Source organism: Phalacrocorax carbo, chromosome 7, assembly GCF_963921805.1.
Source record: "Phalacrocorax carbo chromosome 7, bPhaCar2.1, whole genome shotgun sequence".
NCBI lineage: Eukaryota > Metazoa > Chordata > Aves > Suliformes > Phalacrocoracidae > Phalacrocorax > Phalacrocorax carbo.
Window position 1 is genome coordinate 50,207,040 of NC_087519.1, and position 26,465 is coordinate 50,233,504.

Sequence of the window (26,465 nt, forward strand, 5' to 3'; positions counted from 1 at the left end):
TGCCCTGGGAAAACCTCTGCGTACTGTCCTTGAACCCCCAAGAATTTGTGAAATGTCCACATCGGCATAAACCGCAACCTAACGGCATCAAGCGGATATCCTACACCCAGTCCCTGCTGTGGCCGTATAACCCACTGCCCAACGGGCAGCAGAGCAAAAAGAGCTTTCGGTGGCGGGGGACAAATCTGAGCGACAGCTCAGCAGTTTCAGACCCACAATCTGTGTGCTGGATGAGTAACGAATGAGCGCGAGGAGGAAGAATGGCTCAAATGTTCTCACAAGTGACAGTAACATTAACAACCTGAGATTTTTCGCTTTTCGAGATGACAGAATAACAGCTGTTTGGCTAAGTGACAAAAAAGAAGCTATAATCAGGGTCCATACAGGCTCTGCAGGAGCAGAACAGCCTGGAGATAAGGACATGGACTCTTGTTCTCCTTTTGCAATACCCACAAAATGATCAAATGTCAACCTTGAAGCCTTACTACTGCTCTCAGTTACATCTGCAGACCCCTATTTCTGCCAGGGAGGTTCAGGTAACTGAGGGTAAAACCTGAGCGACATTAGGAGCTGCAGGGATGCAATGCTGAGAAATATTGACCGCGCAAACTAGAGCTCGCCAGATTAACAGGTAGAAAATGCACCGTTGAGTGAAATGGCATTCAGCTGCGTTCACATGCAACGTGACTGAAGCTACACTCCTGGCTGGACCAGGTTGGAGTGATGGAGTAATGAAGAAAATAAACAGAGAACCCCAATTCCAGCACTGGCATCGCTTTTGATTCACCTTTCAGAGGGACTGAAGGAGCTGTGATAGCATTAGGCTAGTTTATTCACTGAACAGCTTTCAGAGAAACAGGAGGGCAGAAGATAGACAAATACAACCACGGTCCAGCTCTCCTCCCTGGCTGCAGTGCGGCCACCCCAGATTTCAAAAGGATTCCAACAGAGGAGAAATCTCCCCAGTTTTTTGCTTAATTTTAATGATACTTTCTACTAGGTCAGACAGTAAGAAGTGGCTAACCGTGAATGTCCGGAGCCATTGTTTCATGTGAATAATCTTCACTCTTCATGAACAGTAAGAGCTCCTCTCCTGGTTCAATATCTGCTACCACTCTGTAGAATATCTGCAAAAATAAAAAAAGAGAAAGCAACGTGACTACCACAACAGGCAAGGAGGCATAAACCACTGCCGGTGAGTATTACAGGATCAAAACCGTGTGGGTGCTGGCTGCCGTTTGCTGGAGAGGTGCTGGCTTCGACTACGGCAGGTCTGCTCCTTCCAGCTGCAAAGCCGTTGGTGCTTTGGGCTCTGTGAGGGTAAAAAGGATTATTGCTTTCAACAGCCTCTGCTGCAAAATGAGCTGTGTGATGACTGCAAATATCACCAGCAATTTGCATGCTTAGTTATACCAGACCCATGTACTAAGTAGCCATAAAACGCATCCCTGAGTGATCCGTGTAAGGGAGATAACTCCTGTTGCACTGAGAAAACGGACTAAAGCAGACCTGAGAAGGTGTTGCTCATTAAACCACAGGCATCCACCCCCCATTTCAACATCTAAGCAGCCCAGAAAGCTGTGAGGTGAGAGGCTTATACAAAGCAGCACGCCTGGTTATTCCTTAGCTTCAGGAATCAAAGCAAAAATCAGTCCCGGATGAAGAAACACCATGAGCAGCCCAAAGGTGCTGGCGGTGACCCCGGCCGGTGGCACCTGGTCGCCCTGTACAGGTGACATCAGGCTCCTGCCTCTGGGAAGGCTGCAGGGGGGCGAAGGGGCCACAGTCCCTTGGGTCCGTGCACCCAGAGCAAGCACGCGCCGGCACCGCGAGGCTCTGCTGAAAGGAAATTCCCAAAATCCATCTGGCTGCTTTCTGTCTCAGCAGGAAATGTGAAGAGCACTAAAAAGCTCCACAAAGCAGCTCAAATAAATATTAGTAACTTCCTCAGGCCTTGTTAAACAAAAACACATGACAGCTATGTTTCCTATGCTAAAAAATGATGCCTTTGCGTTTTCTTGCACTAATGTATTTCTAAAGGTTTCGCTCTCAAACCCTTAACTCTCAATACTCATTTCAGTGCATTGGGAGAAAAGCAGGAAATCACCTCCACTGTTTAAAGTCAAACAGATGAGTTTGTCACAAGACAGGTACAGGCATCTAGAGATGCGTGGGTGTTTCCCTTGCCCGGTCGCACATGAACCATCACCCATCGGGTGGCCCAAGCAGCCGAGCACATACCAATGTCCTCCAGGAGGTGGCCGTATAGCCTAATCATTTCTTTCTGCACAAGCAGCCTTTAACCACAGATATTACCGAAAAATAACTAAGATGCATTTCCTCAGATCTGTTTTCTCTTTTCTTCGCCTTGTCCCAAAATCCGCTCTGGAGGAGGCGTGCAGGGGTGGGGTGGTGAAGCCTGCTGGGGCCAGCTCGTCCCACTGCCCCAGTGCTCGCCCCTCTCCAGGTGCCAGAAGCGCAGGGAGAAGACATTGGGCACAAGGCACCTGTGCCACAACCCCCTGCTTATGGCCAATTTTCCCCATAAAAGCCAGGAGGAGTTTATAGGCAGCCTGATCTGCCCAGGCTGCCCCTCCCTCCTTTTCCACGCCATCCTGGTTGAACCGTCACCTGGGTCTGCTTGGGCTTGCCACCTTACCCCTTGCTGAGGGGATTTTGAACTGCACCAAGGATTCTGGAGGGCACAAGGGGCCAAGAGAGCCATGGCAGGGTCTCGTGCATCTCCTCACGCAGCTGGGTGAATGCCTGGTACCACAATCCCCTCCGGAGCCGATAACGCCGTGGGTGCCGAAAGACACAGGGCTGCTGCGTGGGCTTCGGCGTGCTGGGGATGAGGCTGGGGCAACGCAACTCATTTGATCAAAGGCTGAAACACATTTAAGTGAAGCCAGCTTTTAACTCCCACAAATAAATCTGATGCCAGCGCTGCATCCAGGGAATATCTGCTTTAAGCGACACTTGTTTTTCCATTTATTAAGACAAATGTATTGAAAACTGGCTTTTTGATTCCAGAAGTGTAACGGCCTCCACACATCTGAAAGGGAAGCTGCAGAACGATCTGTGGAAGATAAAACTGGTTGCTGGCTTGCTTCGTGTAGAAATAATATCTATGTGGCATTGCACACTGATCAGAGAGACTTCTGCAGTCCTCCCTGCTGCAACAGCACCCATCTCCCACTTGGGGTGGGAGCTCCACCATCTCAGAGGGACCGTGCCAAAGCTCTGTAAGCTCTGCAGCCAATTGTCCTGTGCCAAAGCTCCTGCTCTGCCCAAGACAGCTCTGCCCAGGACTTGCCTCGGTGCTCCCGGTTTTGTTCATGGTTGGGTAAACTCAGCTGTTCTTCTGAGGTCAGCAGTGCATCCACAGCAAGGAGCAAACAAAAACCACAGTGAAGCCTTCTCCGGTATTTTTCCTCCTCTGCTCATGCCGTCCCATCAGAGGTATTTTGATAGACCTTTTCACCTCTCGTCGCAAAGTGAGGACACATGGACCATACGCGGGCATAAAGGGGGTCTTGTTCACGAAGCGCCGTGCTGGGGTGCATCGCCTCTCTTTGGGAAGCCCTGGTACGTGCAGCATCTTTCTCGCAGCTGTGGGATAAATCCCTAACCAGGGTGTAAGGTCTGCAGCCAATTGTCCTGTCGGCATTAGTATTCGAAAATTAAGATGATTAAGCTACCCATCAGAAACTACCTGGCCAGCCTCTCTGTACTTCAGCAGGGAGACGAGATGGAATATCCAGAAAAACTCCGTGTTTTAGGTTGTGGGATGTTTCTTTACTTTGCATCTCAGAACTAACACCCTCCAAAACAAGGTCCAAGTGGAAGATTTCCTGCCCTGGCATTCTGACATCATCAACATCATCATTATTATATTATTTTAATTATTATCAAAAATAGTTTTAAAAATTTCTGTGTGTACAAAAAACCCCCACCTGCACTAACAGTTTCTATACTAGCCTATGTTCCAACGAGGATCTAAAATAAAACATATTGAACTTCAAACCAAAATAATCACACACGTAAATTTAACCTGATTTTAATAGCTGCCCTTATTACTTCTCTTGAAAGGCTTTTTTCCCCACTCTTTCCACCAAAAACCTGCTGGAATTATCCTGTCTGAGAAAAAGTGAGACGCTAACTGTGGAAACGAACCACATTGCCTGAGTCTTTAGGCAGCAGACGGCGTGGGGGTCCTGCAAGCCCCCCAGACGGCAAAGCTCATCAATTACCCCCCAGCCCTGCAGGTCTCCTCCTGGCTGCCCTTGTTTTGCAACAACAGCAACCTCTACCGCAGGCGGGACTTTTTGTATTAGGAAACGCTAATGTAGAATAAATGGACTTTTCAATTGCAAAGCTTGAAGACTTCTTGGACGCGGTCCTGGCTCTACTGTAATTAATGAAAGGTTTTAATATTCTGACTGTCGCCTCTTCAGCCTACCAAGCCCATTCCATTACCTGACTTTCTCAGGTTAACCTGTGCTCGCGACGCACGAGCACGCACCAGTCTGCCTCGCAAAGCATAGGAAGAGCTGCTGCACAGTAGAGGAACAACCGGGGGATAAAAGCAAAGTCCAGATGCACATTTCACATGCCCTGGGATCAGCGGTGTGTGACTGCAGTTTATATAGGAAGAGCAAAATCGGATCCAGATCTGGAAACACTTTCAAAGTTCAGGGGGTCTGAGGTGGGGAGAAGTTGGGGGAGGCCGAACTCATCAGTCCTCTGTGCCTGCCTACACCGCAGGTCATATATTTATGCTACCGAGCAGAAATAAAAGCTCCCAAACTGCAAAGCCATAAAGGGAAAGGGGAGGGGGAAAAAAAAGGAACACACACAATTTACTTTTAAATGGATGAATAAGGCCTCATTGTTATGAATCCCAGTTTACTTTTCCTGGTCAGGCTCTTGAAATTTTATTTATGCTTAATAGACTGCATTTGGCATGCGTAAAGATGACAGAAGCGTGAATTATGAATGACCTTCAACCTATTCAGGAAGTTGTAATAATTGAAATAATAGCAAAAACGCACTCCCCGCGAGCTCGGGCCGGGGCCGCGCGCTTGGCCGCCGCCGCCCGCTTTGAAGTGTCCCGGCCATTCCGCCTGCCCCAGCGAGACCCACATGGCTCTGTCTGAACTCTCCCTCTGCTCCTGTGCAGCGTGCCCTTCAGCCCCCAGAAAGGTTTAACCAAAGGATGCTGGTTTGGGGGGGAAAAAGTGACACTTTGGCCGCTGCGTGCAAGCAAAGGCACCAGCTGTTGCGTATGCATCTGTCATGCTCAGCCCTGAAGAGGAGTTGTATTCCATTGCGTCCAACCAAACCATTTATTCCTGCGTATACGAGAGCTTTGGAAAATGTTGCATTGCCCCAGTGCTGCCTGGGAAATTCAGATTTTAGGGCAGGTGACAGATGCTGCTCAGAGTTGGTGCTGTTTGTACTTTAACCTCCCAGGCGATGCGCTGAACTTACACCTACCGCCCCGGAGGAAGGCACCGACTGACTTTGTCCTGCCTCACACTGGTGCAAACGGGAGGACCGAGCGGAGGACCCACTCTGCATGGGACGGTGGGAAGGAACAGAAGACCCCAAAGGTGGAGCGCACCCCAGTGAAAGCCTGGTGAAGCCCACCAGCACTCGCAGAGCCCTGCGCTGCTGCTTCCGCGCCAACATCCAGCCCCTCACGGGCTCCTGGCCTCCGCCCCACGACATGGGTACGTCTACCCCGAGCAAGGCACTGGTCCCGTCTCCCAGCCACCTTCGGAGGGTCTGGTGCACCGGAGCAGAGCGTGCCCCAAGCTGGGGCAGGAAAGCGAGCGCCTGGAGAGGCGGCGTGCACACTGCCAACTGGCATTCGCCTCCGGGCTGCTTCGGAGCAAGAGTGGAACTTGCCTGAAAACCAAAACAAATTAAACGTCCAAAACTAATAATAAGTGTTATGTTCAAGGAGCTCGAACAAAACCAGGATTTATGCCCGCCCGAAAAATGAGAAGGACGAACGGATACATAACCTCACAACCAGCTGTAATTAAGCATTTGAGGGGGAAAAAAAAAAGAAAGAAAAAGGTCCAAACGGCAAAGCTTTAATTTTGGCTCCTGTGATGAACAACTTCTGCAGCTGGAGAACTGTGTGATGAAACCCGAGCCAGGTTCTTCTTGCCATGCTCAGGCAAATGATAAATTGAAATGAACTGGAGTTTTTTCAAGGGCTAACATAGAGGAGTCCTTCCCCGGCGCTGTAGCAGGCCCAAAGAAAACTTCAGCAAAAATCCACAGGCGAAACTCAGCAAGTGCCTGCGTGCGAGCGGCTGCGGGGGCACGGGTGGGAGCCCGGCAGGGAGGGCAGGATCCTGCCGAGATGGTGGGGGAGCACCGCAGCGCCTCAGCACCAGGACTGCAAACCCTTTCCTTCCTCATCTCCAAAACACCCCGAAACTGCCAAAGCAGAACAAGCAGGAGGAGCCGGAGCGAGGACGCCTTCCTGAAACGGCTCCAGGAATCCCCATTTTTGCACCTTCTGAGGCAAAAGGTGCCTCCTGCTCCCCCGAAGCGAGGAGCGAGCTGCAGGATGCCCCTCTGCAGGACACCCTCTTCGGCGTCTCAGGGGCTGCAGGCCGCCTCCCCAGTGATACTCGTGTCTTCTTCCATTGTAGCTGGATTTCAGCCTCCGTGAAAGCCCCGGGTCCAGGTGAGGGGCTGCACATTGAGCCGAGCTGCTCCGGCCCTGCCAAATCTCCTGCTCAGGGGCTGCTGACCACCGACACCAGACCTGAACTTCTGTGTGTCCATCCGTTCTCCTGAGGTGACCTCACCATGCAGTTGTCTTCTAGCATCCCACCTTCACTTGTGAACCACACAAAGTGTCAAGTGAGTTGCAGCCTCGTCCTGGCTCCGTGGACATCTATAATCCTCTATACTCTTTCTGGCAACCGTATGAGTAGGATTTGACAGCTTTCATCACAAAAAAAGGCATTTTTGCTGAGAGACAACATGCCTTACTGCTTTATTAAACACAAATCGTCAGTAAAAAGCTGATCACTTTTCAGAAATGGCAACAACTAGTTGCAGGTTTGGGTTCTAAACAACTTCTTTTAGGTCACGTCAGGACAGGCCGACGCCGAGAGCGGTAACACCACCAGCACGTCAAGCCCCAGATAACACAGGCAGACATAAAGACCGGGCAGGAGTTTCACCCACAGCCTCAGCTCTAACTGCAATAAGTGGAAAATCACCACTGACGAGGTCCTTGTTCCACCAGCCCTAAGCTGACACGACCCCGCTCCACCGGAGACAGATTTTCTGTGGGAGCTGGATTAAGCTTCATTCGCCTAATAAACTAACAACTCATAGGAGGAATCATGGCAGAATACGGCCCTGTATGGGCTCAGCATCCGTGTGCCCTCCCGACCCACAACACCCAAAACCTTCATTTCACTCTCTGACAAACAAGCCTCAAAACTATTCCTTAAATACACAACTTTTGCAGGTGGCTGAGCGTCCAGGGCTGCTGGAGGAGCCTCTGCTGTTTTCTGCCGCAGGGAGGGGGGGGGCAGCGGCAGTAAAATCCGAAACGTGAAGCTGTGTCTGCAGATTAAAAAAAAGTTTGTAAAATGTGTAAGATTTGAACAGATCTGGTGAAACCTACAGCAGTAGGTTCACTCCTGTAAGTTTATATCGCTGACATCGGGCACGCTGTTAGGAGTGTAATACTACTGGTTTTTCTCCCACTACAGAGGCATATACTTGAGTATAAGGAAACAAAACAAAACACACAAAAAAAGGACCCCAAAAACCTATCCCAGCACACACGGCAAACCAAAACCTCAGTAAACTCATCTTGAGCCACTTGAGACTTTTCCATGGATAAACCAAAGGGAATCTTCAGGAGCTGTTTTGTTGAGGGGGATGAGAGCTGGAAGCTCAGAGCAGCTTCACAGCTTTATGTGGCCGTATCGCTGTCAGAGCTCTGCAAGCAATCAGCAAGATAAAAACAGCATTCAGGAGTTTCGACTTCAACTGCTACCAACTACGTTTCTTAAAAGGAAAAAAGAAAAAAAAAATATTTTTTTATAGCTTGAAGGTGACCGTGATCCCAGCCTGAAAATGTGCCTGGAACGTGTGACAGCCCCGACACGCCATTGCTACAGTCACCGCTGTACTTGCAACTGCACTTTCATTAACACGTATATTTTAAAATAATGCTCTTGCTGGGATGACAGCGCTGCCAGAAAGCCTAACAGGGCTAATCATTCTGAAGTAATTAAAAAGTTGAACTAATAGATGTTTAATGATAACAGAGGGGAGTCGTCCAAGTTAGCAGAAACTGGTGTTGAATCCTAACTGCCTCCGAGCTGAAAAAACGCATTCCAGGGCAGCAACAGTGACAAGACCCTCTGCAGCCCTGCACACACCGTAGTCTCCTTGGGGAAAGGGAAAAATGAGAGTGCCCCGTTTGTGGAATTTTATTATTCACATGCATCTTGAATTACATACGTTCAGGTCAGACTGGGTATGACAGGAGATAATAGGACGACAGCAAAGAGAAATCCTGAGTCAATCTTGTTTGAAATTTAAAAAAAAAAAACAACAAAAAAAATGCAGCTTTTAAACCCTACTCCACCTCCAATCAAATGAAACACGAGTTGCATCCAGCGTGCATGTTTTGACTGCATCCCACCATTATCGAGGTGTTCATCTTAGCAAAGCTCATTTATACAGTCATAAGAAAGAGCCCAGGCCTTTTGTAAAGTTGATCCTAAGTGATGAAACCTAACCTCAACCGTGAGTCGGGGGGTGGGGTGGTATGTCTCTGAAAAATGTCCAACAGAGAAAACAACAGAAAAATGTTTTTCTTTCACTCTTTTTGTTAAATACAGAAGGTAGAGCTTAGCAGAGCGACTAGATTGCACATCGCCCTGAGGTTCGTCTAAATCCTGCCTCAAGCAGTCTGGGAATCATACCTGTCTGTCAGTCAAGCCTGAATTTAGTAGCATAAACTTGTGGGCAGCATGAGGCTGGAAGCGCTGGCAGGACCTTTTACCTTTTCAGGTACGGCCCAATGTTTGCTTGCAAATTTTACAGATGAGTTGAAGCAATTAGCGGTGAACAATTACTGCTGATCGAGTGTCTGTGCCTCGGGAGCGAGCAGTGTCTCCCGCAGAGGGGATGCTCCCCGTGCCATCAGGGCTGCTGAGGTGCTTCTTATGCGGGAGGGGGGGCAGACCAGGGTGCTCCCCCACCCCTGCACCCAGCACCGGCTGCGGCTCCAGCTGAGCTGGGGCCTCCTGTCCCAGCCCGGCTGCATCGCCTCTGTCCTCCAGCTCTAGCTGCAACCACTGACACATGTCCTCGGGCTTCAATCTTTTCTCTCTTCTTTTTTTTAATTTTTTTCCCTGTTTTTTCCTGTTTTCCCTCCTTTTTTTCTAGGAGGTACAGAGGCAGAGTCACCCAAAGGCAGCCCCACACAATCTATACACAGGCACATATAGACACTTAGTCCTGACTTATATTTGTCACTCCTTGTGCACGCACACGTTTGGCCATGTAATGTCCATTTCCCAGTTTGCCTTCCTATTATATTTTACATTACCTCTGGTGAGCTTGTGCCAGAAGAAAGCAGAAGGCGGAGCTGTTAGAAAGGCTTTTTCGCTTTAAGATTCGAGAGCACATTTTTAGCATTAACTTTTTAGGCTCTGGTCATAAAATGTTGGAGTGCGCGTACAATTTTGTGGGTAAATTTGCAGCGTTTCCAGAGGGCCAAGTGAACAACAATCTCTTGCTGACAGCGCCCAGCTCACAACACGCTACTTGAAAGACAACCAATTCTTAATTTGCAAATCTCAGCAACAATAAGCCATTAAAATAGGGAATTATGAACAGCACGATACTGTGCAAAATAAGTAACAAGTCTCCAGTGAATGAAAGAAATTATTGGCAGCGGTACAGCCACCATTACCAAATCTCAGAAATGTAAACACTAAAAAAAGAGAAAGTTGCAAGTGCCATAACTTTCCTTCCAAAAACGTCAAAACGCGGGTGCGTGTCTGCGTCGCAGAGGTTGATGCTGATGGTTCAGCCTAGCGCGTAGTTTCACTTGCAGATCACCAATACCGACGCAAAGACAGTAAGTTGCTTTGACCAATGCACGTGATTCCGCTTCTAATCTTTCCTATCTATGCCGGCTCTCATTCAACATAAAATATTTGAATTTGCTCTTTCAACTAATCTCTACAGTTTCCTTTTTGTCTCACTGTGCCATATATGCTCTGCGTTGAGAGAACGTATCATTTTTCAGTGTAAAGCATATTTCAGCTCGGAAAATGTATTTTGCATTCACTAATAGTCTTTATGGTTTCTTTAGTTAAACCAGCTGCTATATAAAAAAGGAACCATATCTCAGTCGGCTAACTCCTCCTGCGTTACATGTGCTCAGGGCTGAAGTGTAAAAGTTGAAAATGGGGAAAAAAAAAATCTCTCGTAGTTTCTGAAAAAGTTATTTAAACCGGTTTTAGTCAACCACCTCGCAGGAGCGAAATACAGAATGCTGTGCTGGAAATAGCAGGCGCTCTCTCACATTCATTTCCTATACATAAGGAATTTGATTAGAAAGAATGATTTCTAATTGAGGCTTTGTGTCTGGTTGTGATTCTTCTTTCAATACTGTCAAGGCAATTAAATCAGCTAAAGATAATCTTTAACATTCACCTGATGCGGTTAATTAAGTGGTGAAAAATGAAACACTGATCAAATGAATCAAGCCCTATCTTGCAGGTAGCAAAGTTTAAACTGGGAACAAGAATTCACAAAGAGTTGTTGCTTTGCTATTTTAGATATTTTACTTTAGAGAAGTATAGCTTTCTTAACCTAACTTCACCGTTAAAATATTTCATAATGGCATGCATTACCCGCAGACTAAAGCGAACCTTGATTTAAGAAACACCTAATAACTCATCAGCATAATTGAAAACAAAACGCTTCACTGCGTCCTTCCTCTGCCTATTCCAGCCTTTTTTCCAACACACCGGGATAAATAACGTTTCAGCCCAAGAAAAAGTGGATTTAAGTGCAATAAATGAAAAGAAAAAGAAAACCACTGAAGATCCTGGTTCAGCACACAAGTACTGTGAGTTCTAGCAAAGTGTACAAGAAGGCATAATAATAATCATGCACGTGTGCGTTCAAATCCAAAGCCCCACGCACGCAGCTCCACTGGTAGCATTATCAGGTTCGTATCTTCATTCTTTCCGTTAATTTCATGTTACAGCTTCTGAACAACCCAAGGGCTTAATGTAGCAATCCAACTGAACCCAAACAGGAGCCAGAAAATGCTCCCAACCCAAAATCAGCAAACACAGGCTTGGGACTCCTGAGAAAGCAGTCCCAGTTTTTATCAGGTATAAGACAAAAAAAAAAAAAAAAAGGATTGTTTATGAATTGAACAACGTGGAAAAATAGAAAATTCATATTATCTGCAGCCCATAATCAAAATTACTCTGTTCTGCATTTCACATCTGTACCTTATCTTTTACCATAACAGCAAACAGGCCAAAATCTGTTGTGAATTGCTGTTGGGTTTTTTTTTTTCCCCTCCATTGACACCTTAAAGTTCCTTAAAAAAAAAAAAGTCCAAAAAGCGAACACTACATACCTGATCGCTTATCTGACATGCAACAAGGTTGTGCTGATTGTAGCATCCAGCAAACTTGATATATTTGAGCCAGTTTCCTACATCTGGTTGACTGGCATCTATGCAGAACTTCACATTGCAAAACTCATCCAAGATCTAAAAGGAAGAACACGAAAGAGTAAATCTTTCTGTCGCTGTCTGGGCATGCTCATCAAAAGATAAATCACAGGCTTCCAGATAAACAAATGGATAATAATAACATAGACGTGCTTATTCAGAAATATGCTCCTCTGGTGAGATTTTTATTTTTTTAAGAACGGCCAGAATACGTACATATCAGTAACAGGACAACAAACGTACTGAAAAACATTTGACAAATGGTTATGTGTAACTGAGATCTTGCCTAATTATTGCTAAGAAATGCCACGTTAATTTAACTGGGATCAGATTTTTTTTTTGGCGTTTATCAATGACTACTTACATATAAAATTATTATTTTGATTAAATACGCTTCTGCCAGGGAATATAACAAAAATTATTAAAATAGCTGACGTTGGCTTCATCCGAGGTCTGTGTTTTGTTTCAGGATTTATGTCGTTTGCAGCACCCACTCGGTCTGTTTGTATTTGTTACTCTGAACCAAACTTTATTCGGCAGGCAGAGTTATTTATCTTGTTTTAATATTACGCTTCCCAAACAGCCCTTCTGTGCGACACTTCAATCACTCCCCTAATTGAAGCAAATAATAGAACTCCCTACGCCAAACTAAAGAAAATAAATGAAAAACAATGTAAACACTCATGCAAAACATGGCAGTATTCAATACATACCAATAAATGGTTCCAATTATGCAGACAATAAACAAATATAATGAGATCGCTTGTGGACAAGCTAAAGAGGATGTTCTATTCGAATATTATGACAAATTACTAATCATTACATATGCCTGAATATCATTATTTAGTCGCAAGCTTTACCACCGGCCTGTCCTAAACTTTCCCCAGCATCCCAGCAGCTCGCTGCCACATTTGTAACTCCTCCGGCAACAAACCACCCGATTTTATTAGGGGGAAAAAAAACCCCAAACCACCCTTAAAACACGCACCCCGAACGGACAGAGAAGGGCGAGGGAGGCTCTTTTCCCGGTGGGACACGTTTGCATCCACGTCCAGCCCCGGAGCACTTGTGGCCTCCGAGCTGGAGTGGGGGGGGGCGGGGGGGGAGCCCCGGCACCCTGGTAGCGTGGAGTTAATGAAAACCCACGGAAGTTTCCTATCGCAGGCTCACGACCCAGCCCGAAGCCCGCCCGCCTTCCTGAGCCAAAGATGCCCGCTGGAAGGGGGCTGCTCCCCCCGCGGGGGCGGCCGGCCCCGGGGGGGGGGCAGCCCCGGTACGGCGGGTGCTGCCCGGGTCACCGCCCCCAGCCCCGCCGCCCACGCGGGTGCCAGGATCGGGCCCATCCGTGGGGAGGGGGACACACGCACATAAGGGTGCTGAGCGCGGCGCATTGCCCCCGGGACGGTAGGGTTTCTGCCCTCCTCCCGAGCGGCCCCCACCCGCCCCCCCCCAAAAAAAAACAGAAGGGGGGGGGACCTAACCCCGAACCCCCAGTCCCCCCCAAATCCCGGTGGGCCCAGCGGAGCCGCGAGCGCCCCACGGCCACGCAAGGCGCGTTCCACCCCCCGCGGGCGGGCGCGCACCTCGGGGTATATTTTTTAGGGGGGGGGGGTACATTGCATTTTCCCTTTCAAAGCAAACCCCTCTCTGCCCCGAGGGGGGGGTCCGCACACCCCCCCACCCCCTTGGGTGGCGGAGGAGGGTCTGCCCGGCGGGCACCGACGGGGCAGGGCGGCCGCGTCCCGCGGGGCCGTGGGCAGCGCCGCGCTCCCCGCTCTTACCTTGCGTTCGCCGGGAGCCCGCGGGGGCAGGGAGGGGGGCGGAGGGGGGCGGAGGGGGGGGTGTGAAAAAAAAACCACCGAAAAAAAAAAATATCCTTCAGGCGGCTGGAAGCAACATCTTGGCGTTAAAAGCAGGCGGAGGCCGCGGCCGTCGGGGTCCGGGGCTGCGGCGGGGGCGCCCCGGCATTTGGCGGGGGGCGGCGGGGGCCCGGGGCGGCGGCGGGAGGGGGCTGCCGGCCTCGGAGGGCTCAGCGGCGGCGGGGCTCGGCGGGCTTCTGCCGGCTCGCCATCACCTTCCTCTTTCGGCCCCTCCTGGTCTTATCGGCTGGCTTGGTGTGTGCGTGTGTGTGTAAAGAAAGTTATCGGGAGAAAGGGGGAGGAAAGGGAAAAAAAAAAACAACCAAAAAAACCCAAAAACCAGCCCCAAAACCACACAACCCTCTTTAAGGAAAAAAAAAAAAAAAGGAGAGAAAAACAACAACAACAATAAAAAACCCACCGCACGCCGCTCAACAAAACAAACTTCTTTCACTTCTCCGCCGGGGATGGGAGAAAAGTGTGCGTGGGCGGGCGGCTCTCCCCCTCCCTCCCTCCCCTCCCCACCCCCGCAGCCTGCCCGCGGCGCTGCTTCCCCGCCGCACCCCCGGGCAGCGCCCGGCCCGGCCCGGCCCGGCCCTCCCCGCCCACCCGTCGGGCCCCGCCAGCCCCCAGCTCCCCTTTCGGCCACTGTCTCTTTAAAGCGGGGCAGCCCCGGCCGCCCCCCTCCCGTCGCCCCCCCCCCCCCCCCCAGTCCCGTCCCGGGCGGCGGCGGCGGCGCTCCCGGCGCGCTTAAAGCGACAGCGGCCCCGCGGCCGGAGGTCACCGCCAGGTCGCCGAGGAGCGGCCCCGCCGCGGGGGCTCACCGGCAGCCCCCCGCCCCCCAACACACACCACCCACCCCCCCCTCCCGGGGCCGGCGGGGGGCTGCCGCGGCCGTGCGCCGTGCCTCAGGCCCTCGCCGCTCGACTCTATTTATACGCCGGCCTTCGCCATCCCCGTCGCCGCCGCCGGCCCCGCCGCTCGCCTCCCGCTCCCCGCAGCCGGGAGCGCCGTCGCGGCGGCCCCGCAGCGGGACCGCGGCGGGCGGGAGCCGCGCCGCCCTCGCCCCGACGGCTGCTCCCGGCGGCCCGGGAGCCCGCGCCCGGCTCCTCACCGAGCCCTCCTCCTCATCGCCCTCACCGTGCCTATTAATGATAATTTTAATGAAACGCTACTATTTTTGTTTTGGGTTTTTGTGGGGATTTTCCCTCTTTTTTTTTTTTTTTGTTGTTGTTTTAATCCGGCCAATTTCCCCACGACCCCCTTTGGTACCGCGGAACCCCCGCCCCGTTTGCCGGCGCTTCCTAAACGATTTTTATTATTATTTTTTTTCTTTATTTATTCTGTAACGAATGCCACGAACGGAGCCGGCGGGAGGCCGGGCTCTGCCTGCCGCCGGGGGCGGCGGCGGCGGCCGGGCCCGCTCCCACCCGCGGGGCCACCCGCGGGGCGGCCGCCGCTCCCCCGCTCCCCCCCCCCGGGGCTCTTCCTGCTTCACCCCAAAATCCCCCCGCCACGCAAAGCCGCAAAACTTCGCCACCGGCCAAGCTACCCGTGGCGGGATACAAGTATATATGCGTGTATTTTGGGGGAAGAGAGCAGGAAAAAAATTAAAAAGGCTGAGCTGGATCTTCTGTTGCACCATCCCGAAGTGCCACCCATTTTCCTCCCCCCCCTCCCTTTTTTTTTTTTGTTTTTAAGTGCAAATATATATCTCAGGCTAAAAGTCGATTTTTCTTTCCCGGGGGGCCGGGGAAGGAGGGCAGGGGGACGGCGAGAAGCCGGGTGACAAGAGATGATGATTAATTCGTCTCAGCGGCCTGTTATCTGTGACATTGAACTGTTATTTCAGATAATAGCTATTGTTCGAGGCGGGGAGGGGAGAGAGAAGGGGGGGTGGGGGGGGGAAAAAGCCCTGCACGCAGTAGTGGTAGGTAGGACAGGGGAAAAAATATATATATATATAAAAAAATTCTTTGTCAATAACCTTAAAAAACCTGGTGGGAGATTCCCAGAGCAGCCGGGCCTGAGAACCGCGCCGCCCGCCCGGTTTGCCGGACCATTGATTTCCTGCCCTCCCTCCGCTCGCCCATTGTTGGAGCTTTTTTTTTCCCCTCCTTATTATTATTTTTTTTCTTTCTCTCTCCCTCCCTTTTTTTTTTTTTTTTTTTTTTAATTTAGCCATAAATTGGACCGGCTCGAGCTATGAGCTGTTCTATTTTCTTCCTGTCAGGATGAGGGATTTGTTTTATGATGCATTGTGTATTAAATACAAGTAATCTGGGAAACTGATTGCCCGAGCCCATAGCCCTGATCAGAGGCCCCGATAGGAGCCGGAGCGCCCCCCCCCACCCGCCCCCCCCAGCGCCCCCCCAGCGCTTCGCCACAAAAGGAGGAAACGCCGGTGGATAAACAAAAGGGCCTCCCGGTACCGGCAAAGCGGGGCCGGCCGGCACCGGGGCTGCGCTGCCGCCGGCGGGGAGCCGCCCGCCGCCGCTTGGTGGCGCTGGCCGCCGGGACACGGGCCGGGGCGCCGCGGGACGCGCCGGGAGCGGGAGCGGAGCGGGACCGAGGGCGGGCGGTACGCGGCCGCGGGCCCGCCGCTGCCCCTGGGGGGGGTTTGGGGGTGGAACCCCCCCCCCCCCCGTTTTTGGCAATTCACCTTCATGCAGCGCTGCCGGCGGCTCGGCTTTGCCCCAACCGGGCGGAGGGGAGCGCGGCCCGAGGAGGAGGAGGAGGAGGAGGGGGAGGAAGGCACATGCCCCCGAGTCGGAGGGGCTCGTGGCGGGGCGTTGGGGGGCGAGCCTCACCTCACCCCAATGTCACGTAAGGGGACATTGGAGCTACGCACACATACACACACACACGTATACATATATATATTTAAACAAGAACCTTTTAAACACATCTATAGCCTTTTCTCTCTCCCCTTGGACGGTTTGGTAGGCGCTTCAAGAGGCCCAAATATTTCCACAGGGTCCCTTTTGCGATTGTTTATTTAAAATAAGTCGCTATATTAGTGGAGGCAGTAAGGAGTTAGTACTCGAGTCTGCTAGTAATTCCCACCAGGCTGTAAACTGATGCCTCTTTTAAGCCTTTAACTTCATGGTCGTCCCAGAAGTAAAAGTTCTCATAATGGAGACCCTATGGGCATCGTGCATTCCAGCACATCATTAAAGCAAAGCAAAGCAGCTCAGCCAAAGCCAGATGAAATAACTGCACTGTCCACTTTTAATGGGCTTCCTGTGGACAAACGCTGCAGAGGACAATGGTGAAAAATCAGACAGGTCGCTGGCGATTTTTTGAAATACCGTAAATGTTCGTATGAGGCTTAATATTATCCTTACGTTTATAGAGCAAGCCACTTCATAACCGCATTTTTAAGTGGGGTTTAATGTTATATTTCTCAAGGTGACTAAACACAACATTGAGCATCCTGACTAACACCGCGGTGAGTATTTAAAATACTGGGCGAGTGTATCAAGTGGAGAGGGAGAAAGGAAAAGCAAAGCAAAACAAACACGCAGAAAACAACAGCCCTCCGACATACCCGAACGCCCTGGGACAGACCCGGGAAAACAGCGACAAGCAGGAAAGGCGACACAATTTCTGCATGTTAATTCCCCCTGCCCTGCGTTGTGGTTATCGACTTAAAAAATAGAAAAAAATTAAAATAGAATCAAGAAGAAACACAAGCGTTGCTGCTTATTTCAGGGGGAAGAGCCGGATTCAGGCCCTCGTGTGAAGGAGCGGCGGCGGTGGGCATCGCGGTGCTGCCACGGCCCCCTGTGCCGGTGCCCTGTCCCGGCCACCCCTCCTGCCCTCACACGCTGCTGGGCTCGTCCCTCCCGGCCAAAAGGCAGTTTTCGAGTGAGGGAGAGGAGGAGGAAATTAAAGGTAAAAAAATGTAAATAAAAAATTTCCCTTGGTCTGGAAATGGGCCCAACTGAAAGCATGTTAATCTCCACCTCAGTAATTTGGTTCTTCTGGAGAAGACAGAAGCCCTGCTGCTGTGCCCTGCACTTCATAAATCACGTCTTTATGTGGACAAGGTCAGGGCACCTAACAGCTCAGACATGGGCCTTTGCAGTGGCTTGGAGGGCTCCGGCATGTTTATTCTCTCGCACAGATCTCCGAGGAGCAGTCCAGCACGCTTCTAATTACTTTTGATTATTTTCATTTGCTCGGGTCAGGCTGGCTTTGCTGGCACTGCTGGAGGGTGGGTTTCCTCCCCCCGGCCCTGCTGCGGGACGCAGGGGGATCAGCACTCTGCTGCAGCTGGCACCCAGTTCCCCAGGGCAGCTCAGGGCTCTGGGGACCCCCAGGCCTCACCCTGACAGCGGAGGGGGTCACCTTTTGGCAACTGCGGGGCGCGAAGCCTCCAGCTGTGGTGGGGGCACCCAGCCGGGCTGTCCCCACCATAGTCAGGCAGCAAGGGGCATTTACCGGTCTGAAATAAGCAGTAAGCAGAAAAGACATACACCCCCTGCCGAAAAGACCGACTTCCTTCGGGGAAAAAAAAATAAACAACCCCATATCCTTGCAAAAAAAAAATTAGAGCAGTGTGTGTGCAGGCGATAAAAAAGTTGAAGGACCTCTGCGACTCCCGTGGGGACGAGGCTGTGCTTGGGGAACTGCAGAGCACACGCGGTCCCCAGCCGTGCACAGAGGCAGCGCGTGGTTAGGTCTGCTCTCCCCCTGCTGCCGCGAGAAACCCCCCGGCACGGCGCTTTACGGCTGCGATACATAAATACGTACAGCGAATGCACGGCGCCCACGAGGAGCAGATGCAGAGCAGGCGTGCTCGCGTGACGCCGCCGTGCAGGCAGGGCCCAGGTGTGGGTGAAGCCGCTCCCACGGGTGCTGCTCCACATTCGCACCCCTTCGTATGGTCTGGAGCAGCTGCGATGCTGCTGCTGGCAGGAGCCAAACACCTACCCAAGTATTGAGCAGAAAGACTCCACTTTTTCTCTCCTGTTAAAATCCATGCTCTAAAATAGGATGTTCCTTCTTAACCTGATCTGAGCTTGACAGCCTGACCCCACTTTCTCGTCTCCCATTATCCTGGTGTGGTGGGGTCCCAGCAGACCCGCTGCCCTCGTGTACTGCCCCGCTTTCATGCATGCAAACCCGCTGGCTTGCTGAGCACCGGGGCGGGCACCACCGTGTCCAGGCACCTGCGTGTGCCGGCGGCTCCATCGCATCCCGCTGGTGAGGGTCTCCCTGCAGGTGTAGGGCCTGTCATGGCTGATTGATATGGGGAAACTTCCTGAGCAGGGGCTGCCTGGTGGGAAGGACTTTTCTGACGGGCACCAAACCATGCCACCAGGGTTCAAGACTGAATCATTTTGGATCTCGGGTGTAACCGAATACCAAGAGAAGAAGGGAGACTGCAGCAGATTTACCTTCTCCATCAATAAGGAAGAGCTAAAAATGGGCCAGTGACTAGTATCCAGCTGCCTGGCTGAATTTGCCTCTGCCTTGGGGAGGAAGGCTCGGAAGCCCTGTAGAAACTACCCTTCCTTGCGGCAGGAAGAGAAGTTACAACGCCTTATTACAAACAACCCATGGCCCTTGCAGCCAGCCCCAAAATGTGATGCTGAGGGATGTGATGCTGCTTGTCCACTCCCCGCTGTGAGCATGCTCCTCGCAACAGGCAAAACCTCCTCGTTTTCCTCCTCCAAATCTTCCCCCAGGTTTCCCTGCCAAGGCACATACTCTGGCGCTGGATGCTGAGGACTGTTGCTGTTTCCCTTCGTAGTGTTCATTACTTCCATTACAGAAGAGTCTGGAAGCCTCCAAATCCAGCCCAGGCCCTTCGCGCGTTCGGGGTTACTGCACCCGCAAGGCAAGACGGTCCCCACCGTGCGAGTTTGGCACACGGGTGTGCTAAGATAAAAGTCAGGGGAGAAACCTGCGTTAGCTAGCTGGTTTTAACACCTACTAGAGACAGGGCAATTTAAGGCGGCAGCTGACTGATGTGGGTGCTGGCCTCCTGTCCACCCAGAAGCTGTGTGTTTTCCTGTGCTTTACCTTTCTCCTGTTTTGAAAGAAAGCCAAAATCCTGGAGAATCTGGGAAACTCCATCGGCAATGCCCTTATTCTGCATCTCTCCCCAGTGCTGGCAGGGCTCTTCCTTCTCTTAACCACCCAAAGAATAAAAGACCTTGAGCATAGCCCTCTAAAACCTATCAACACGACCAAAAGAAGTCTGATTTGGGTATTTTTTAGCACGCTTTCATTCATCCTTGCTGGGATACAACTGAAGAACTCCATACCAGGCTTGTGCCTGCTCCTGCTCCCACAATTTGCTCAGCCAGAGATCAAGCAATGGGACCTCACAGACTGAGGCTGTATGTGGGGTGGCCGGCGGCTCCCACCTGATGTAGCCACTGCTTCTCTGCCTGGAAACACAACCTTTTTTGCAGAAGCTGCTCTAAAAATGGAAGAAACACTGTGTCTAGAGTGTCTAAAAAACACTCCCTGAGAATGTACCATACCCGCAGGGGTAGAAATCACGGTAAAAGGATTTTGCAGACTTCCTTTGTATGTATCCGCATAAGAATTCAACGGGGATCCATTAACTCTTCACTTCTTCCAAATTTTTAATTTTCAAGCCTTTTCATTTGCCAGATAGTCTGAGGGCCTGCTTCGGAAGACCTTTTCCAGCCCCAGAGCCCATTGTGGCATCGGGAAGAGCCGTGCAGGAAGGGTGCGTGGCAGCAAGCCCTGGGGCACCGTTCAGGTCTTGGCACTATCCAGAGCCTGGCAACAGAATTTGCAAAGCAAAAACATGGAAAAGAAAATACCAAAGCAGGGAAAACGCCAGGCCGAAAGGGATTGGAAGGGTTAAACAACAGAACTTTACACTACAAGAATTAATGCCATGCATAACAGGTAATTCTATTTTAATAATCCATTTTAGGAGTGACTGGCTATTTTCAAAGCATTCCTATTGTAGCCGCAGTTTTAACTAGGCGTACAAGAGTGGACATAAACACCTGTGGACTTTATAAGAGTAAGAAGCAATTTATCACCCAATAAAAAGTCAAACACTCATTTTAAAATTTTCAGGTTTGCATTTGCTGTTTTAAATGTACGTGTGGATGGGTCTAGCGAAGGTTCAGAAGGGGCGGGTACACATCCTACACGCAGAAACACACGTGCAGACAGACAGCATAGCCAGCTCCCGCAGCGGGGAAGAAAAAACCTGCCTGAAAGCATCAGTGTTACAGTTTCATCTCACCTGTGTGTTGTATTAAACCCCTTGTGATCATCGACTGGAGTTGTCTAAAACCTGAACTAAACGGGCATTAAGTCAGCTGGCATATGAAATTACTGCAATTCGATTTTCAGATAAACCACAAAAATTGATGAACTAACATTGTTCCAGCTGAATTAACTCATCATCCCTGGGAAGAGAAGGTTGCGGAGGAAAGCGAGGGCTCTAATAGTGACGATTAATCCTCCTCTTATTGCAAGGTGCTTGCCTACGAGTGGAAAGATAGCCTGCTGAAGGCACGCTAAGGATCCACGCTGCCTCAGAAACATCGCTGCCCTGCCAAGCCCTGACAGTAGCGTTAAATATTATTTACATGTGGGTAGGAGAGGGAGAATTCTTTGTTATGGGTTTGTTATGAAACTATAAATAGCTTAAAATCTCCACCAACATCTCGAGTCATGCTTGGTAGAGAAGTCTGAGGACTGGAGTTCAGAAATGCTAATTTATTCAGGTGGCAGAGCAGCATTCAAGGTTGATCCTTATCCTGTGCTCGGGCAATCTTCCCGGAATTAAGTCATAAAGTATTCGGACCACAGGTGCCACGTGAGTGGGCCAGGTTCCCCACCATCGGTGGGCAGAGCTGTTTGTGTGCACCCACCCTGGGTGGGGAAACCGGGGTCCTGACCAGTAAATGCTTAACTAGCCCCGTGCACGCACAGCAGCCTGCCTGGGTGTGCATTTGAAGTGCTGCTCCACATAAATTAGTCACACATGGGTAAAGGTGCCTGATTAATTTTGAAAAGTCTTACTCCGAGAGCTACCTGGTTTGGACTAAAGAGATTTTGCACAACAAGGAGATTTTGCTCACCGGGAAAATCTCGGGGAAGGGGGGGGCGGGCAGAAGATATTTGATACAGGTATCAAAATAAACCTGTCCTGTAACCAAAAATACGTGTGTCGATCACAGTGGGTTATTAATGAAATAGCTGTGAACATCAGCATATCCTTGTGGCAGATTTCCTTCATAAATGAGTTGAACATTTTCCAATTTCAAGAAAGCGCTGCTACCTATAAACTTGGAAATTAAGGGCTTTTCCCCCTAAGACTCAGATCCCTTGGGGCACTTGTGTTCTGGCATGCATCCCTTATTTGCTGAAGAAATTTCAAACTTGATAATTTAGCACCATACTGATAAAACAAAGGGGGGGGGGGGGGCGGGGGGGAAACGGTTGGGCATGTGTGCGTGTGAAGGAGGAGGGAGGTAAGTGGTACAGCTTCAGGCATTTTTTTTTCCTGTGGCTTTTATATCCACAAGTCATGCTGCAGATTTTGTGTGAGATTCATAGGAAAACATTCCCAGGATACAATATATAAAATGCATATCAATCCATAAACTGAGTTTTGCAGATGCAAAATGACCTGCAGAATGTGAAGGAGGATGGAGACTGGTTTATAACCATTTTTCCATATAACTTATTTAAGCCTAAGATGTTGGGCAAAATTTGCCACTAGCAGAATCATGAGTATTAGTATTATTAGCATTACAGCAGCACCTAGAGGCCCCAGCTGAAACTGGGATCCTTCACGGGTAGAAAAATAATAAATACGAGCCTCTGCCCTGAAAAGCTTACAGTTGGCATGGATGGGATAAAAAGTGTGCCAGATGGGAAGATTATCATTGTGTTTTGACAGATGCAATATGGAGATTTGCTCATGGAGAAAATCAGTGGTGGGCTGGGAAGGAACCTCGTGCAATATTTTCCCATAACTTTCATTCACCAAGAAGTTGCTTTTTACTTCTTTCCTTTGACTGCAATGAACAGAGACTCCTGGCTGCCCGCTGGTGTTCATGGGTTCTCACGGACAAGCAGGGGGAGTCTGCTTGGTCTCTGCCAGACAAAACAGCTCTGCGTGTTTTAATGTGGCTCATCTGTAGTAGAAATTGTACTTTATCACCCTTTTTTAGCTAGGAAAATGTTTTAGCTTTGGAAATGAACAGTTGATGCTTTGGAACAGATCTTTAAACATTAAGTACATTGTGCTGATTGGTACCATAAATGAAAGCTCCTCCTATAGAAACAGTTTTGAGGAGGATACATAAAACTCTCCTCTTTTTTTTTTTCTTCTTTTTTTTTTCAGGAGAAACGTGAAACGGCGTTCATGATGTCAAGTCTTGTTGCTAGGAGTCACCTAGCAATCATGTAAGCGCAAAACATAAGATGGATCACGATCCCCACCAGGCAGAGTCGGGGAGAGACTGCCCCAACCGCAACAGCGGCCTCCGCGAAACCTCGCTAAGTGACTGCAAAAAGCGGCAAGGGCAAGGGCATGTGCTGAGCATAGGTTGCCATTTTTTGGGTCCGTAGAAGCAAAAGGAGGCAATGTGTTAAGAATAGATGTCTTTTCTACCAGGAAGGATTTCAGGGGACTGTATGATCTGTATTGCTGAGAATCTAGTATAGTATGTACCAGCATGGCACTTAAGATCATTTCTTTCCCTTTATAAAACTCTTCCCCGGTGCACCAGGCGCATCCTTCAGGCCAGGTCCTCACGCGGGGCAAAGCAGGAGATTCACTGAGGTTAAGCGAGTTCTTGTGGGACGTATCGACTGAGGAGGGAGAACATCTCTGTTGGCTTTTCAGGGAGTTATAGTGAGAGCAGTGCGTGGGAAGGTGGTCACACATTCACCACAGAAGCACCAGTGGCTCAAAATGCTGAAGACAGCACTGACAAAAGGCAGCTGCCTACCTAGGATCTTAACTGGTGGCCAAAAGTGTTGATCCAGCCCAGATAAGAGTGCAATTTCCACCCAAAATTACTGTGTAGTCCTGGGATTGGGCAGGATGCTCAACCCAGACCCAGCCTGCCCAGGGCTGTAGGTGGAGGAACAGCTCCGTGTCCAGAGGAAAACTAGTCCTAGGTCCCCCCCCACTGCCTTCAGCTGCAGGACCACGAGGCTGGGGCACGGTGCTGGTACTTGGTGTGCTGAGCACATCAGGGCTGCAGCCCTTGGACAAGGTCTGGGTCAAAACAAAGCATGGTGCCTCTGCAAACCTGCAGGAATCTCAGGATGTGCCAGATATTTGTGCATCCCATAATTTTAATGTAATATTTGTGACATCTCTAGAAATAAACCAAAGATAGAAGCTGTCCTGCCAGGCACTGGGAGCAGAAACTCAAACCAGTTGTTTATTGCATAAGGAAAATCTGTCAGCTTGAGCGATAAAGTACTAATATACGCTACGATATGAACAACAGTTTTCCCTACAGCCTGTGGTATATTTAACAATGCTATAAAAGATGAAAGTGGGAGTTGTGAGTGCTCTTTAGCACTTTAGAATTACTTAATTCTTATTTAACTCTCTAAGTTAATTAATGAATTTCATCTCAAACAGAAAACGGTTTAGATCGAGGTTGTTGTGGACCAGGAAATACCCCTACAGAAAGAAGAAACTGAATTGGCTTGAATGATTCATAAAATATGACGGTTTCATTCCAAAATATCATTTATATGCCTAGAAATCTACTCAGTAAATCTAATCCAGCAAAGGAAAATGAACATTATCAATCCATGAATAAAGATAGGAAGTAATTCTGCAGCAGTTTCAGACTACGCTTGCCCATGTATGACAAGTAACTGGTCTGAAGCCTTTTTACACATCTATTAGGTTTATATATACCCTGGCTTTAGCGGGCAAAATGTGAGGACAAAGAACATGATGATAATCTTGAAGAAAACAATAATAGTGACAGCTGCTCACCACATTCAGGGCTAAGCATATCCTTCCTCTGTTAACACATCTATTGATCGGAAAGAGGGAGGGAAGTCAATGCCAGAAGCAAAGACAGACCAGAAACCCCAGAACTCCAGTAAATCTGTGCTCCTTTTGACAGAGTGCTGCTCCACCAGTTTAAGGGGTACGAAAAGAATAAGATATAAAGGGGATATACATGAATGGGATACAAAGAAGACTTTGTTTTCCTGATTTCCAACCTGCCGCAAGGAGGGTTTGGTGACCACAGATGATGTTCCAGGTGATTCATTGCAACTCCTGTCAGTAGCCAAGCAGCCATCAGACACATCTGAAGTGCAGTGACCTTGGCTTGCGTGAGCGAAGCCAGTAGTAAAAGCATATGGAAGTTAAAATGAAAGGTGTATATTTTTAGAAGAACTTGCAGTGTTTGGACTCCAGCTTCGGATGGCTCAAGAGTATTTTGTAAGCCAAAAATCTGTTCTTTGGGTCTGGTTTTTTGATTAAATGTACTTGCTACCAAGAACTTCAAGCAGGAGAAACTGTAAAAGAGACTTCAACTAAGATATTATCAGCTTCAGCTACAGCACTGAACAACTAAAATGTAATAGCTCCTCAGATCTCAAGTTATTTCTACTGACTGCCATATAATCAGCATGTTAAATCTGGGCCCCTCTTCAGGCACAGTTATTTGTGTGATATATACAGATCGATACCTATTGATTTTATAATTTTGATTCATCTCTATGCAGTGGTTCAGTTTCACATCATCTTATTTATCAAGCGCTCTGTACCCTTACTTCCAAGCTTCCCGGTGCTTCCAGGCCACTCGAGCAGGGACCCACCACAACCACCCCCTTTGGCCCCTGCACACACGTTTCAGCGGGCACGTGCTTGGTCACGTCCCGAGGAGTTTTCTGTGCGAAAAGCTGCCACAGGATACCCAGGGTCATTAATACATGAGGATTAAGTTCATAAGCCTTCTTCTCTAGTGCCACGACCCCACTGGCGCTGCTGGATTCGGAGCCACCCCCCAGCTTTCCAAGGAGGCTTTGCAGCCAACACACCCGGGTATTTCTCACCCAGTGGCCGTGCCTACAACATTTCCTCTGTGCTGGCTTATGAGGATATAGAGTAGAAAAATTTCCCACTAAATATTAAAATTTCTTCTTTTTTACCCCTGGAGCTTTTGGGACCCGTGCTGACACCTGAAGACCTTCCCCGCTGCAGCTGCTCCCACACACAGAAGCAGAATAAGCAGAATAGCTGGCACGAAAAGCCGATGGTGACTGATTAACAGCGACCTGCTTGACATATTAGAGGAAACCAATGCCATTGCTACTGCTGGCAAGCCCGTCAGGGAAATCCTGTTAACTTCACTGGATTGCATATATGCAAATGATAGTGGATTAGAGAGAGTCAGTGAAGCTGCCGTTCCCACTGAGCTCGCACCAGGTTGCATCAGAATAAATTGCGTCTGGATGCACTAGAGATGCCCCAAATAGGCTAAATCGTGATTTGGCGATTCAGTTCTGCCTAAAGCTTCAGCTAGATGGGGCAAACCCGGTCTCTACCGATGTGCGGGGCACTGGCACGCTGCATTCCTGCTGACAGCTCTTACGCAGCACCGCGGAGGCCCACAGTAACAGGATGTGGAGCAAAAGTGGTTAAAAACCATCAGCTGAAATTCATGTGATGAATGAATTTAAGGCAAACAGGAAAACTTCTTTATGTTGAAAATGCCCGACAAAAAGAAGCGAACTCTGTTCCAATGCAACGATTTCAGAACGTTTTTTCAGAAGGGAGCTAGGATGTACTGTGTCCGTGAAGTGGAAGTTATTAGGGTGAATGCCTTCTGGAAGGAAAG

At 49.6% G+C, this 26,465-nt stretch overlaps 1 protein-coding gene across 11 annotated transcripts in view; it reads right to left on the reverse strand.

Moving 5' to 3' along the window:
- The window catches only part of MECOM (MDS1 and EVI1 complex locus), a 347,700-nt gene that overhangs the window by 36,969 nt on the left and 284,266 nt on the right, over positions 1 to 26,465 (reverse strand). For 6 of the 11 annotated variants that reach the window (XM_064457948.1, XM_064457946.1, XM_064457947.1 and 3 more), the window contains exons 3-4: positions 11,669 to 11,803; positions 1,025 to 1,127 (exon numbers count right to left, since the gene is read on the reverse strand). In XM_064457948.1, coding sequence (XP_064314018.1) covers positions 1,025 to 1,127; positions 11,669 to 11,803 — 238 coding nt within the window. The other 5 variants (XM_064457953.1, XM_064457954.1, XM_064457949.1 and 2 more) reach the window with 5 other exon arrangements.